This window comes from Amblyraja radiata, chromosome 2 (assembly GCF_010909765.2).
Source record: "Amblyraja radiata isolate CabotCenter1 chromosome 2, sAmbRad1.1.pri, whole genome shotgun sequence".
In the NCBI taxonomy this organism is placed as follows: domain Eukaryota; kingdom Metazoa; phylum Chordata; class Chondrichthyes; order Rajiformes; family Rajidae; genus Amblyraja; species Amblyraja radiata.
In genome coordinates, this window is record NC_045957.1 from 56,747,519 (window position 1) to 56,759,841 (window position 12,323).

General features: G+C 44.0%; 1 protein-coding gene across 1 annotated transcript; it reads left to right on the forward strand.

Annotated features, from left to right (window-relative positions):
* The first annotated feature begins 4,525 nt into the window (after window positions 1-4,525).
* On the forward strand, window positions 4,526-7,909 carry lrrc3b (leucine rich repeat containing 3B). The gene has a single exon (XM_033047134.1). The coding sequence runs from the start codon at window positions 4,677-4,679 to the stop codon at window positions 5,454-5,456; it is 780 nt and encodes a 259-aa protein (XP_032903025.1). The 5' UTR covers window positions 4,526-4,676; the 3' UTR covers window positions 5,457-7,909.
* The last annotated feature ends 4,414 nt before the right edge of the window (window positions 7,910-12,323 follow it).

Sequence of the window (12,323 nt, forward strand, 5' to 3'; positions counted from 1 at the left end):
GAATGAGGAGTGTGCACAGGTAGCATATGCTCCCACAGCTGGGTGGCTGGTGCATGTCATGCCATTATCTTGGATTAGTACATCAAACATGCAGAATGTAAGTGGGTTAGCAGGCATCACACTATACCTGATTTACTGTTGATGCGCAGCGGACCATTGCATGTTTTGTAGAAGGCTGTGGCAATGTCCAATTACAGAGGAATTCAGTGGTTGCAAGAGTGAAGGAAGGATGTGGTTGACAAAGGCTTGGGGTCAAAGGGATGGGGTGGTTTGCAACAGGGTGTGTCTGGGTTTTTAGGCAGTGTGGGAGGAGGGGAAAATTACAACCTTGATCGTTTGGTCAGGGCAAGGAAGTGTGGTCACAATTATCTGAGGGAAGAATGAATAGGCAATGATCAGACGAGGAGGGTGTGGAGGTCATGATCACATGAGGTCTAGTGGTGAAGAGCCCAAAATAAATCCGTGGAAGAGACTAAGTAAGAATAAGCCCTTTAAGTTGTGCAGACACTGGACACTAACCCCTTTGAGAAGGTTAAGTTATTGGGAAGGTAAAATTATTAAAATGGAAATTTGCAGTGATTCAATTTTGCTCAAAGATCCCTGCAAAAATCTCTGGTTAACTATATTAATAACATTACAATAATTTTGAAAAAACATTAGCCAATCTTATCAACGTGTTCCTTTTATTTAATCAAGGAGCAGCCTTTGTGGCACATTATGAATTAAAATCCACTATTTCCTTTCCTAATGCATTGAAGCTCTTAATCAATGGTTTATCATTATCACAGACTTGAATTGCTATTTCCAAGAAGATACCTTCCAATTAAGCCTTTTCTTTGTATTCATTTGGACTTGCACTCACAACTCTGGGTAGCATCATTACATTTTCATTTCTTTATCTTTCTTTTTTTCTGGAAAAATGATCAGAACATAAAAGATCAGCTAAAGACAAAGGAGATTGCAAATGCTGGAATCTAGCACAAAAAACAGCAGGACAAACTTATTCCTGAAGTCCAAAAGTAAGGCATCAACGGGAAAAATCGACTTGGATTGTCTGCATTCACAGATGATGCTCAACCTACTGAGTTATTCCAACATTTTGTTTTTGTTGTGAAAGATTGGCTACATGAAAGAAATGGAAATTAGGGATAAATGGACATTGCACACATTGAATGAGGGTTAGCAGCGAAGGATGCAAGAGCTAGTTATGGCGTCCAGTTCTTTTCTTGGTGTATTCTGAGTTGATCCTGAAAGTAGGAAACAATCTTGAAATGTTCAAGAAGGAACTGCAGATGCTGGAAAATCGAAGGTACACAAAAATGCTGGAGAAACTCAGCGGGTGCAGCAGCATCTATGGAGCGAAGGAAATAGGTAACATTTCGGGCCGAAACCCTACTTCAGACTGAAGAAGGGTTTCAGCCCGAAACGTTACCTATTTCCTTCGCTCCATAGATGCTGCTGCACCCGCTGAGTTTCTCCAGCATTTTTGTGTACCAACAATCTTGAAATGTTCTGTGGATATATAGAAGTTTAGTATTCTCTGAAGCATAGAGTGGAGAAGAGGGTTTAACTGATTTATAAGAAGGTATATGTAGATTGGAGTGCTGGACTACCTTGAAATTGCACCATTGGAAATCACTTGGATGAAACAGAGACCCAAGAGTTCAGGCACTTCCTTGTAAGTGCAGTTGGAATAAAACCACAAAATTATCACACACAAGTCTAAATGTAAAGACATCGAAGAAAAAAAATAAAGAAGTTGCGATAAATTTGTAAGTAATATTGTTGCAACCCCAGTTAGAGTAACATGCACAACTTCGGGTGGTATAAAATGGAATAAAGTCTGTGTGAGAATTCGATGGCATGCAAGAAATAGAAAACAATAGGAATAAAGTGGGGTATGCTGACAAAACAATTAAAGAGATTTTATATATAAGAAAGAACTGCAGATGCTGGTTTAAATTGAAGGTAGACGCAAGATGCTGGAGTAACAGTGGGACAGGCTATATCTCTGGAGAGATTTTATATATTTTTATTCAAGACCTCTCAATAAAATGACTAGGGACTTTACTTTGAGGAACAGTGATGAGGGTCATAGTAAAATAGTAATCAATGTTATGAGCTTGTGATGAAGTTGTCATATTTTCTGGAAATTTACTCCCTATTTTGTTAAATGCAATTTATAGTAACGGCTACGTTCCAATACTTAAATTTGAAATGAGTAAAACCAATTTCTGAGTACAAAGTGTTGAATTTCTCTGTTCAGTAGACTATTGACGGCACAGTGTTGCAACAGTAGAGTTGCACCCTAACAGCACCAGAGTCGGGTTTGACTCTGACTACGAGTGCCATCTGTATGGAGTTTGTACATTGTTCCTATGACCACTCCGGTTTCCTCCTGCATTCCAGAGATATGCAGGTTTGTAGGTTAATTGCTTCTGTAAATTGTCCCTCATGTGTATAATAGAATTAGTGGATGGGTGAACATTAGCTGGCACAGACTCAGTGGGTGTAAGGGCTTGTTTCCTCGTTGTATCTCTAAACTAAATTATTTTTATGGGAACATTTGATAAGTAGGGGCATTCAGGGAAGGAGGTGATTATTTGTGTGTTAATCATAGTGTAATGGATTATTATTCTGCATAATGCCTTCCTTTATACCCGATTGGAGGGTGGCATTTTTGGCTAAAGGCATAGCTGAGGTTGAGAGATCGTGGGAGTTAAATTTATTTTAATTGATTGGTTAAGGATTGGCATAGACACAATAAGCCATTTGCCAGTCTTGGACACATTGTAAAATTTCCTACATAGACAAAAATGCTGGAGAAACTCAGTGAGTGAGGCAGCATCTGTGGAGCGAAGGAATAGGTGACGTTTCAGGTCGAGACCCTTACAATTTCCTTTCTCTTTACCAATTGCATTGCTTTTACTCGTCTATTTTTGGAAACAATTCACCATTATGCTATTATCTTTCAGAGATAGTGCTTCCTCGGTCTACTTGCTATTCGGTAAACGAAAGTAAATGCTAGAATTGATCCTAAGCTCTAATTTCACTTTCCCATCATCTTGGATTGTATATTTAATTTAATGCAGTAATAAATTACTTTTTGAATATTGGTGTTCCATCTTCGTAATTCTTTCTCCTGAATCTTTTATTTGGCAATGTGAAGTTTTTAACTCTACACTGGACTTACCCTAAACTATAACTGTCTTATTGCTTTGCGTCACATCCCTACAACAAGACGAGCCTCCAGACATACTACTTTATTCAGAGTAATTCCTACTTTTAGAAACCTGCAACTCAAGTCTGCCTCTATTTAGATAGTCTAACTTTGGCAACTCTCCAATTCTGAGGTGTTTTTGTTTTCAGTTTTTCAACTTGATTTATTCATACCCTTTGACTGTCTTACTTCTATCTCTACTTTGTCTGTCTCTTTTTCGTCAAAAGGATGGATTTGAATTTCAAGCGCACCATGTACTTAAAAATGAATCTTCACTGCGGAGTGTAACCGTGGATCTATTTACTTTAGCATGTCTTGTTTGATTTACTTACGTTTGGATGGCATGTTCGATTTTCTTCTATGGAAGTCACCTGTCAGAAATCCGAAGGACTGAGAAATTATTCAGTAAACATACATCTTGTATTCACTGGAATTTAGAAGGATGAGGGGGAATCTTATAGAAACATATACAATTCTTAAAGGATTGGACAAGCTAGATGCAAGAAAAATGTTCCCAATGTTAGGGGAGTCCAGAACCAGGGGTAACATTTAAGAATAAGGGGTAGGCCATTTAGGACTGAGATGAGCAAAATCTTTTTCACCCAGAGAGTTGTGAATCTGTGGAATTCTCTGCCACCGTAGGCAGTGGAGGCCAATTCACTGGCGAGAGAGTTAGATTTAGCTCAACCGTGTTCAATGGGATGATTGAAGGGAAAGGTTTAAGGGAGTGTTCGACGATGGTGAGAAATGGAAAAGGACAAAAGATTTGAGGAAGGGAATGGAAATTTTGGAGCACATTGTGTCGGGAGGAAATGCAGAAGCCAAACACAAAAAGCTGGAGTAACTCAGCAGGTCAGGCAGCATCTCTGGAGAAAAGGACCCTGACATGAAACATCACCTATTCCTTCTCTCCAGAGATGCTGCCTGTCTCGCTGAGTTACTCCAGCATTTTGTGTCTACCTTCGATTTAAACCAACATCTGCAGTTCTTTCCTGCACCTATTCCTTTACTGTAGAGGTGCTGCCTGACCCACTGAGTTACTCTAGCCTTGTGTGTCTTTCTTTGGCTGGAGCACATTGCTTAACTGCTGAGCCATGAATGGTGAAGATGAGGCATGGGTGAAGCTGAGATGGACGAGGGCAAACTGGGAAGTGCAATTTAGCAAGTACAGGGAGAGGTGAAACTATCACTTGGAATATCTTGCAATCAACATCAAGGATCGTTGAGTTCACCATAGTCTGTATTTTAAATAAACTGTCCATTTTTTAATTTTGCTGCATAATTTATAAAATGCATACATTTCTGTTTCAGATAAAATACCTCTAAAAGTCATGTAAGTGGGCAGCGTGTGTGACCTGACCAAGATGCCTGCGGAAAAGGAAAGAAACATGACAGTGCACTGGACACATATTGTTGGACGAAGTAACTGGCCATGTGATTATGCAGACATCCCAGCATGAAGCTGATGGACCTATTCCTAGCTCGCTCTCTCTCCACATATTTTTTGCTGCAGAGTTTTGTGCTCTTGATACTGTGCTTTCACTCCACCAGCATGTGTCCTAAGGGGTGCCTCTGTTCTCACATCAGCAGCTTAAATGTAAGCTGCAGCAACGCAAACCTGAAAGAGATTCCCAAGGACCTGCCCCCAGACACTGCCTTACTTTACTTGGACTCCAATCAAATCAGGTCTGTTCCCAATGAAATCTTCAAAGACCTGTATCAGCTCAAAGTACTTAATTTGTCCAAAAATGTTATTGAATCCATAGAGGAGCAGGCGTTCAAAGGGGTGTCGGATACCTTGCAGACTCTTGATCTTACGAACAACAAAATTCGAAGCGTGCACAAAGACACTTTCAGTAAGCTCAAAGGCCGAGCCCAGATTTCTGACAATCCGTGGCATTGTGACTGCACCCTCCAGCAGGTACTGCACGACATGCCCTCCAAACATGAAACAGCCGGCAACATCATCTGTGAGACTGCCGTACTGGAGCAACACACTGGCAAGTCCTTCCTCAATGCTGCCAATGAAGCTGACCTCTGTAACCTGTCGAAAAAGACAACCGATGTGGCAATGCTGGTCACGATGTTTGGCTGGTTCACCATGGTGATATCTTATGTGGTGTACTATGTGCGACAGAACCAGGAGGATGCAAGAAGGCATCTTGAATATTTAAAATCACTCCCAAGCAAGCAAAAGCAGCCAGAGGAATTAGATGACATTAGTACTGTGCTATAATGAGGTGGGAAATGCTTTCATAAAAAGGGTTTGAAATTGAGCTTATTCTGTGGATATTTAAATTATCCCCACTCAGCAGAAAAGTAGACAAGTCCAACACTTTAATCAGTAGCAATTATGGCCATGGGTTCCCTCGGTATGAAGCAAATGAGGGTGTTAGAAGCTTCAAAAAAATCTAGTGAATGATATTCATGTATCACATGGCATTCCTTAGTCTCAAATTTTTAACGGAAGTAAATTAAAACCTGTACTGACTTGATGAAGGGAAAGACATGCAAAGGCGATAAGCATCCAGTTGCTACAGTAACCACTCCCTGACAATAATCAGTTGATGGTGGAAGAATGTGCCAGGTCATTTTTAGAACTCATTGATGCATCACTGTGGACACAGTCTACCTGAGAGTTTAATTTGAATGATAACATTGCAAGGGTGTTTGCAAGTGACTGACAGAGGCAGTAAAGGTTTCTTGCTTCTCTGCTCACATGTTTCGGGTTCTGCAGGTAGACATGCTTGCATCCCACCTGAGGTCTCACGGGAGCGTTTCTGCATTTTCTGGCAACTCAGCTCGTCTCGGACTAGGTCAGCAGAACTCGTCCACTGTACCAGTTCCCGTCACAGCTGGGACAGCATGCTGCTCTCTGCTGGTTGTGCAATGCGATCAGCCAAAGGCTGGGTGGGCAAGGGTTAGACCGAGCTGAGAAAACAAAGATCAAAGAAAGGGAAAGATCACTGAGAAGGAGAAGACTAGGAAAGCTATTTGTGGGAAACATTTCCACCAAGCTGTCGAGTAAAAACAAACAGGAGGGAGGGACAGGAATAGATCTGGAACTCCACTTGCAGGATATCTGTAACAAGCTGAATCCTGTGGGTCAGTGGGCACAGCTAGCAAAGGTGAGGATCCTAACCTTTGCATAATTGTCAAACTAAAAGTAGCACTAGGATCAGAATAAACTTTTGATCACTGATTATCGTCACAATAAGAATAATTTCTGATTGTGTCAGTCTCATCTTCTGCATTAATTCATGTAAAGGACAAAATTACACCTTAAATGTTTGGTTCATCCAGAATAAAGTTTGAATGTATAGCCAAGATCCACAAAATAATGTAAAATAGCTTCCGGAATAGATATTGTACCATTTTGGATGAATTGTACCCAGTTTTAATTGGCCTGTGTCAATGGACCGTCCCACCCTATGAGAATATAAACTCGAGCTGGTGTGAAGAAATAGCACACTCAGTATCAAAATTGATACTGCACCTGTGCCTGCTGGTCTGCTGAGAGGCAGGCAGTTAAATTCCTTACTGATTTTATTATGTGGTATTATGGCAAAATGAGGGCGGGTCTATTGTATCAACAAAAGGAGCTGGGTTTCTCTATCACTTGCCTCCTGCAGCTCATTAGTCCTTAGATACAAAGTGAAAATAGGTTTCATTCTCTAGAGATCTGTTTGTTGGAGTGCTGAGACCTGAATATATGGAATTTTTGAGCGGGAATATAACATTCAGCCCCTTAAAACTGAATAGAACTGTCTCTCAAAATCTGAGACAAATGGAACGATGGATGCTGGAATCTTGGGCACAACGCATAGCGCTGGAGTAACTCAGTCGGGTATCATCTGTGGAGGGAATAGACGGACGATATTTTGGGTTGTCAAAAATTTACTTTACTCCAATATTACATCCTGGCATAGCAAACGTCTAGTTATCTCATTTTCAGACTTTTATTGACCCAGTATCAACACATTTTAGAGAAAAATCCCAATTTCAATTTCCCTTAATGTGAAATAACCAAATGGTTTTGTTTGACATTTAAGATGATGCCAAGATACTTTTAGTGCATATTCTAATTTGATGGTGTTATCATCAATGGATGTGGAGAATGTAAGTTTAAGCATCGCTCCCATGCAAAGGTACTCTGCCAGTGCTCATTCTCACAATCAAAATAGACACGCGAGTACAGCGCGACACTCAGCACGTGAGGCGACACTCAGCACGTGAGGCTGTATCCTGTCAATTGGTCACCATCTGGTGTGAAAAAGAAAATGCTATTCTACCAAATCAATGGCAGCATATGGGACAGTTGTAACAAAGGAGCAGTGCGCTTGTTTTACGAAGGAGCTAATGAGATGGAAATGGGGGTGCTGAGCTGAGTTGAAACAGCACCAACAGATAGCTCTCCTGACCCAGTAACGCTGACCATTTTGGATCTTAAGATCAAGCACAATCTAGTACCGAATGATCCTGATCTCCTTTTTAAGTGCCTGAAATCTGTTTTGCCTGTTTGTGCTAAATCTTGGATAATTTCTGCAAGAAAATACATTTTGTTATCTTTCATCTGATGTCTGTAGCAAATGCATTGTATATTGTAACATTAATATTTTGTCCAGCTACCTTATTTGTCATACTTGTATTGAGTCTTAGAATAAAATAAATGCCGGATAATTAAGCTGTTTTCTTTTTCTTTTTTAAATGACTAATTGATTATTCCTTATGAAATGTTTAAAATAAATTGCGGATTTTTTTTCATTGATATCAAGAATGGCATTTTTTTAAATTCCCAGTCTTTTTATCTACACGTATATCCAAACTGGTAAAATTAGATAATCAGAGTGACTAATCTTTGACATTTTTGCAATAGAGTACAGTAATTAGACTAGAGGCTAAATGTATCAGTTTTCTAATAAAATAAGCTAGTATCAAACAATGGTAAAAAGTGTGGCGTTAGTAAATGGCTGTAATTAGTAAACCTTGGTTGGTATGGCCTAAGAAGCAGATAGCAAGCAATGCGATTGTGTCTTAATTACTAGATGAACCTGTGTGTGAGAGTGTGATAGTGTGTTAGTGTGAGCGTGTGTTAGTGTGAGCGTGAGCCTGCATTATTGGTGGTGGGGGGAGGGGGGAGGGTGTTGGGGGCGGGTGGGAGAAGGGGAAGGACCACAATGTGATAGTACCTCCCCTTTTATGACAAATACTGATTGCCTTGCCAGGAATGTCCGCATTGCAACAATAGAGATAAAAATACAGATCTGCATCGCTAAACAGTACTGATGTGTTTAAGGGGTCACATCAGTACTGATGTGTTTGTGGCCTCAAAGCCATCCACCCAGTAACTGATGCTGTCCTGGCCTGGATGTCTACCCTTGATCTACAACTTTATCCTGTGCACGCCATACGCAAGAAGAAGAAAACGTTTAAGGGGTTTTAAAAACCTGAAGGAGAAAGAGACAGTGTGCTGCCAGGGATAAAACATTAGGAAGAGACTTCTATGGAAGTATAAACAGTGCATAGACCATTGAGCTAAATGTGCTATAAATATTTAGGGAATGGAAATTCAATTGCATAGCACATGTTTGAAATGTAAAACTGTTTATGATGAGTGGTCAGCAGTATTGTGTGTGATTGCCTCATGCATATATGTGCTTGTTGATGGACACTGGGTGTGTCCCATTGTGTCAGCCAGCATTCAACAAGCTGAACATTACTTCCACATCAGTGAAATGCACAAGCACACTGTAAAATATGAATGGTGCTCAAACACAGGAGATTGTCAGCAGGGGGCCCACGGCAGCACAGGACCCACATGAGCACAGGCAGGAGTGGCGGGCCACAGCTTGTAGAGGGAGGCCACTGAGGATCAGAGATGGCAGACGCAAGAGTAGGGACCAGCAGGAAAGTGCACTGGGGTCTTACCTTCCAAGCCCTCAAAGTCGATTGTGGGAGCTGCCCCCGGGGTACAAAGGCTGAAGGTGGTCGGGCGAGGAGAGGGATGATGGTTCGCTGGATAATCTGGATGGAGTCGACAGCTGGAGACTCTGCAGTAGCCTGGGGCTCACATGGATAGGACGCCACTCCAGAAGACCAAGCATGCAGACCGGATTGGACTTCTAAAATGTGTAAGTTATTTGGGCAAATCCTCCAAAATTATGGAAGAAATTGGATAAGCACATCGATATTTTAAAAGACAAATTTGCTGGCTGCAACGGAAACCCCCCCCCAATACACATCAAGAATCAAACCCGTCTGGCCTGTGGACTTGGACATCACACACGGTGTGAACAGGAAAGGCTGAGACGGAGAGAACGAGATTCTCTTGGATACACAAAGGGAGGAACCAAGCCTCAGCAGACGGTGGTAAACAGGCCAGCACAAGCACAATCACCATCGGGGATGATAACGATCAGGCTGAGGGATCATGACATCAGCAAACCCCTTATCATCGGAAGCCTATTGTTCATGCCAGATCGAAGCTGGGAAACATCAAAAGAACCCCTTTTATCCAGAGGACCACCTGGGGGTTTCAAAGGAAGCTCAGGTATAAAAGTCGAAGTCAAGCCAGAACTCTCTCTCTCTTCCTGCTCTTCCTGCTCTGCTGGACAGCTCGTGGGCCTGCATCGACTTCGCTGTGAGTATCCTGGTGACCTGGTGAATTTCCCGAAATAGGAGGTTGAGGGGAGAAAGGTCAAAGGGGGAGTATGCTTGCAAGTAACTTGTGTTAAAGTAAGTTTTACGACGTGCCCGATAGTTTTCGTCCATAGTTTTAGTTTAAAGCATAAGTTTAGCCACGCATTGTGTAGTGTTGGTGAGATTCGATTTCTCATTGTTTAATAAAGCCTGTAAATTTTAGACTTGCTTTGAGTCCATCTTGGTTTCTGTTTTCTCTCATCGGCACACTCTGGTCAATTCAACCTTTTATCATATCCCACCATAATTCCGAGGTCTAGAACCTAGGGGAATCCTTTTGTGGAGTAAAGGGAAAAACAAAACCCCTACAGAATGGCGACCATGGCAGGACCTCGGTGGTTTGGGATATGTGATTTGTCAGAGGGGGTGAGAGAACGTAGCAAGATGGAGGAGAGAATCTCCTCTTATCTGTTTAAAAAGATCAATCTCACCAAACAATGGGTGATAGCACTGTTGAGAGCTGAGCAGCCCGCAGAAGCTGCAGCTCAATGGACGGAAAGCAAACTGTATAATAAAGGGCAGGAAAAGGCAGTTTGGCTAGCGTGCCTATCACAGCAGGTAGCCAATATGCAGAGACAGATAGATAGACTGGAAGAGCAACAGAGAGAAGCTAGGGCCAGCGCTGAAGAAAGCGCTAGAGAAGGGGAAGGGCTATCTGAGGAATGCAGTAAAGCCAGGCAGTGTATCTTGCAGGCGAGGGAGTCCCACAGAAATGCCCAGGAATTCCTCCAATGCCAGGTGGTAGAGGCAAAGGAGAGGGAAAGGAACGCCCAGGAACTCCTGGCTCAGAGTACACAGAAGTGCAGGGAGCTGGAGGGAAAGTTCCAGGATATACAAGCAGCATACAGGGTGGCCCGTAGCGAGCTAGGCAATAGTGATCACGGGCCTTGCCAGGCGAGGATAGCGCAGCTGGAGGAGACTCTGTCCAAGACTAGGGGACGGGTTCACCTGGTAGGACCAGGGGGGTCCCCCGGGGGCAGAGGGCTTCCCTCAGCAGATGATTCCCCAGTGGCAAAGGGGAATAGACCGCCTCCTGAGGCGCCGGGGATAGGTCCGGGTCGGCAGGTGGGGTTCGGGTTGTCCGGGGAGGGACAGGCCCAAGGAGGGGCGGGAGAGCACCCTCAGTTAGCGGCTTCCGCGCCATGTGTAGCACACCACGAGGTGGTGGGGTTACCGATCATGGTGGGAGAGCCAGGGGTAAAGGGGCAACAGCCCAGAGTAGGGCAGATGTGCCCGGCACGGCAAAGGAAATATGGTCCCCCGGTAGGGCAGGCAGATAGGGGGCCCATAGAGAGTGATATCATCATTCCCCATGGGGCACATGTGCTGAGGGGGATGGTGGCTCAGGTTCCCAAGTTAACCAGGGCAGGAGACCCGTCATTGCATTTTATGGAGGTGCAGCAGGCAGCCGAAATAAACGATTGCGATGAGGTAGAACGGGTAAAGCTGCTACTGATGACCCTAGATTCATACCTATGCAAGGCAGTGACCTCCAGGGAAGGGGGAAGACCTGAAACATGGGTAGCGGCACAGACAGCGGTTCTGGAGGCCATGGGGTTGAATCAGGGTAGTCCTTTCACCAGGGTGGGGGAGACGAAGCAGCAGGTAGCTGAGTCCCCAGACATGTTCGCAGACAGGCTGTGGGCAGTGTATGAGGGAGCGTGTGGGATGCCTTTAGATAGGCAGAATTTAGATGGGAGAACAGCTCACTGGCTGAAGTCTCTGGTGGCGAATTGCCTTCCGCGAGTTAGGGCAAAGGCCGAGCACTGGTTCGACCCAGCTGACCCAAACCTTAACGAGGCGGAGGTGATCAGGAAGCTCACCCTTGCGTATCGCAATGGGGTGAGAAGTGAGGAGGAGCCCTTTAAGGGCAAGGTGCACGAAATAGTACCGGCACCCCCCAAAAGGAGGCAGTGGAAACAGGAAGGCAGCCAGACCTCTTCCGAGATGAGGCTGGTGTGCTACGGGTGTGGGAAGCCCGGGCACTACAAGAGGGAGTGCAGAAACCTAAGTAGAGCAGTGGGGGGTAGGACCCCGGTAACAGCCGACCCAGCCCCGGAGGTAACAATAGATTTAAGTGATCTATTGACCTATTTGCAGTCAAAGGCGGGAGGGTCTGGACAGGTAGCCATGGCAACTGGCCAGGGTGCGCCCATATCCGTACCCCCGGCACCTTTATGACTGCCAGCGAAACAGCCCACATTCCAACGCCCGTTAGAGTGTGGCCCATGTGGGAGACCCTGGGTCAAGATGGAGGTCCAGGATGTGGTCGGGAGTTGTCTGCTGGACATTGGTGCTTCCAGTAGCATTGTCCACATGAACAACCCCCGTACATCCCCTCCATCTAGTAGGGCACCCTATAGTCCACGATGCGAGGGAAATCAGAGGGCGGATTGCTTGGCCA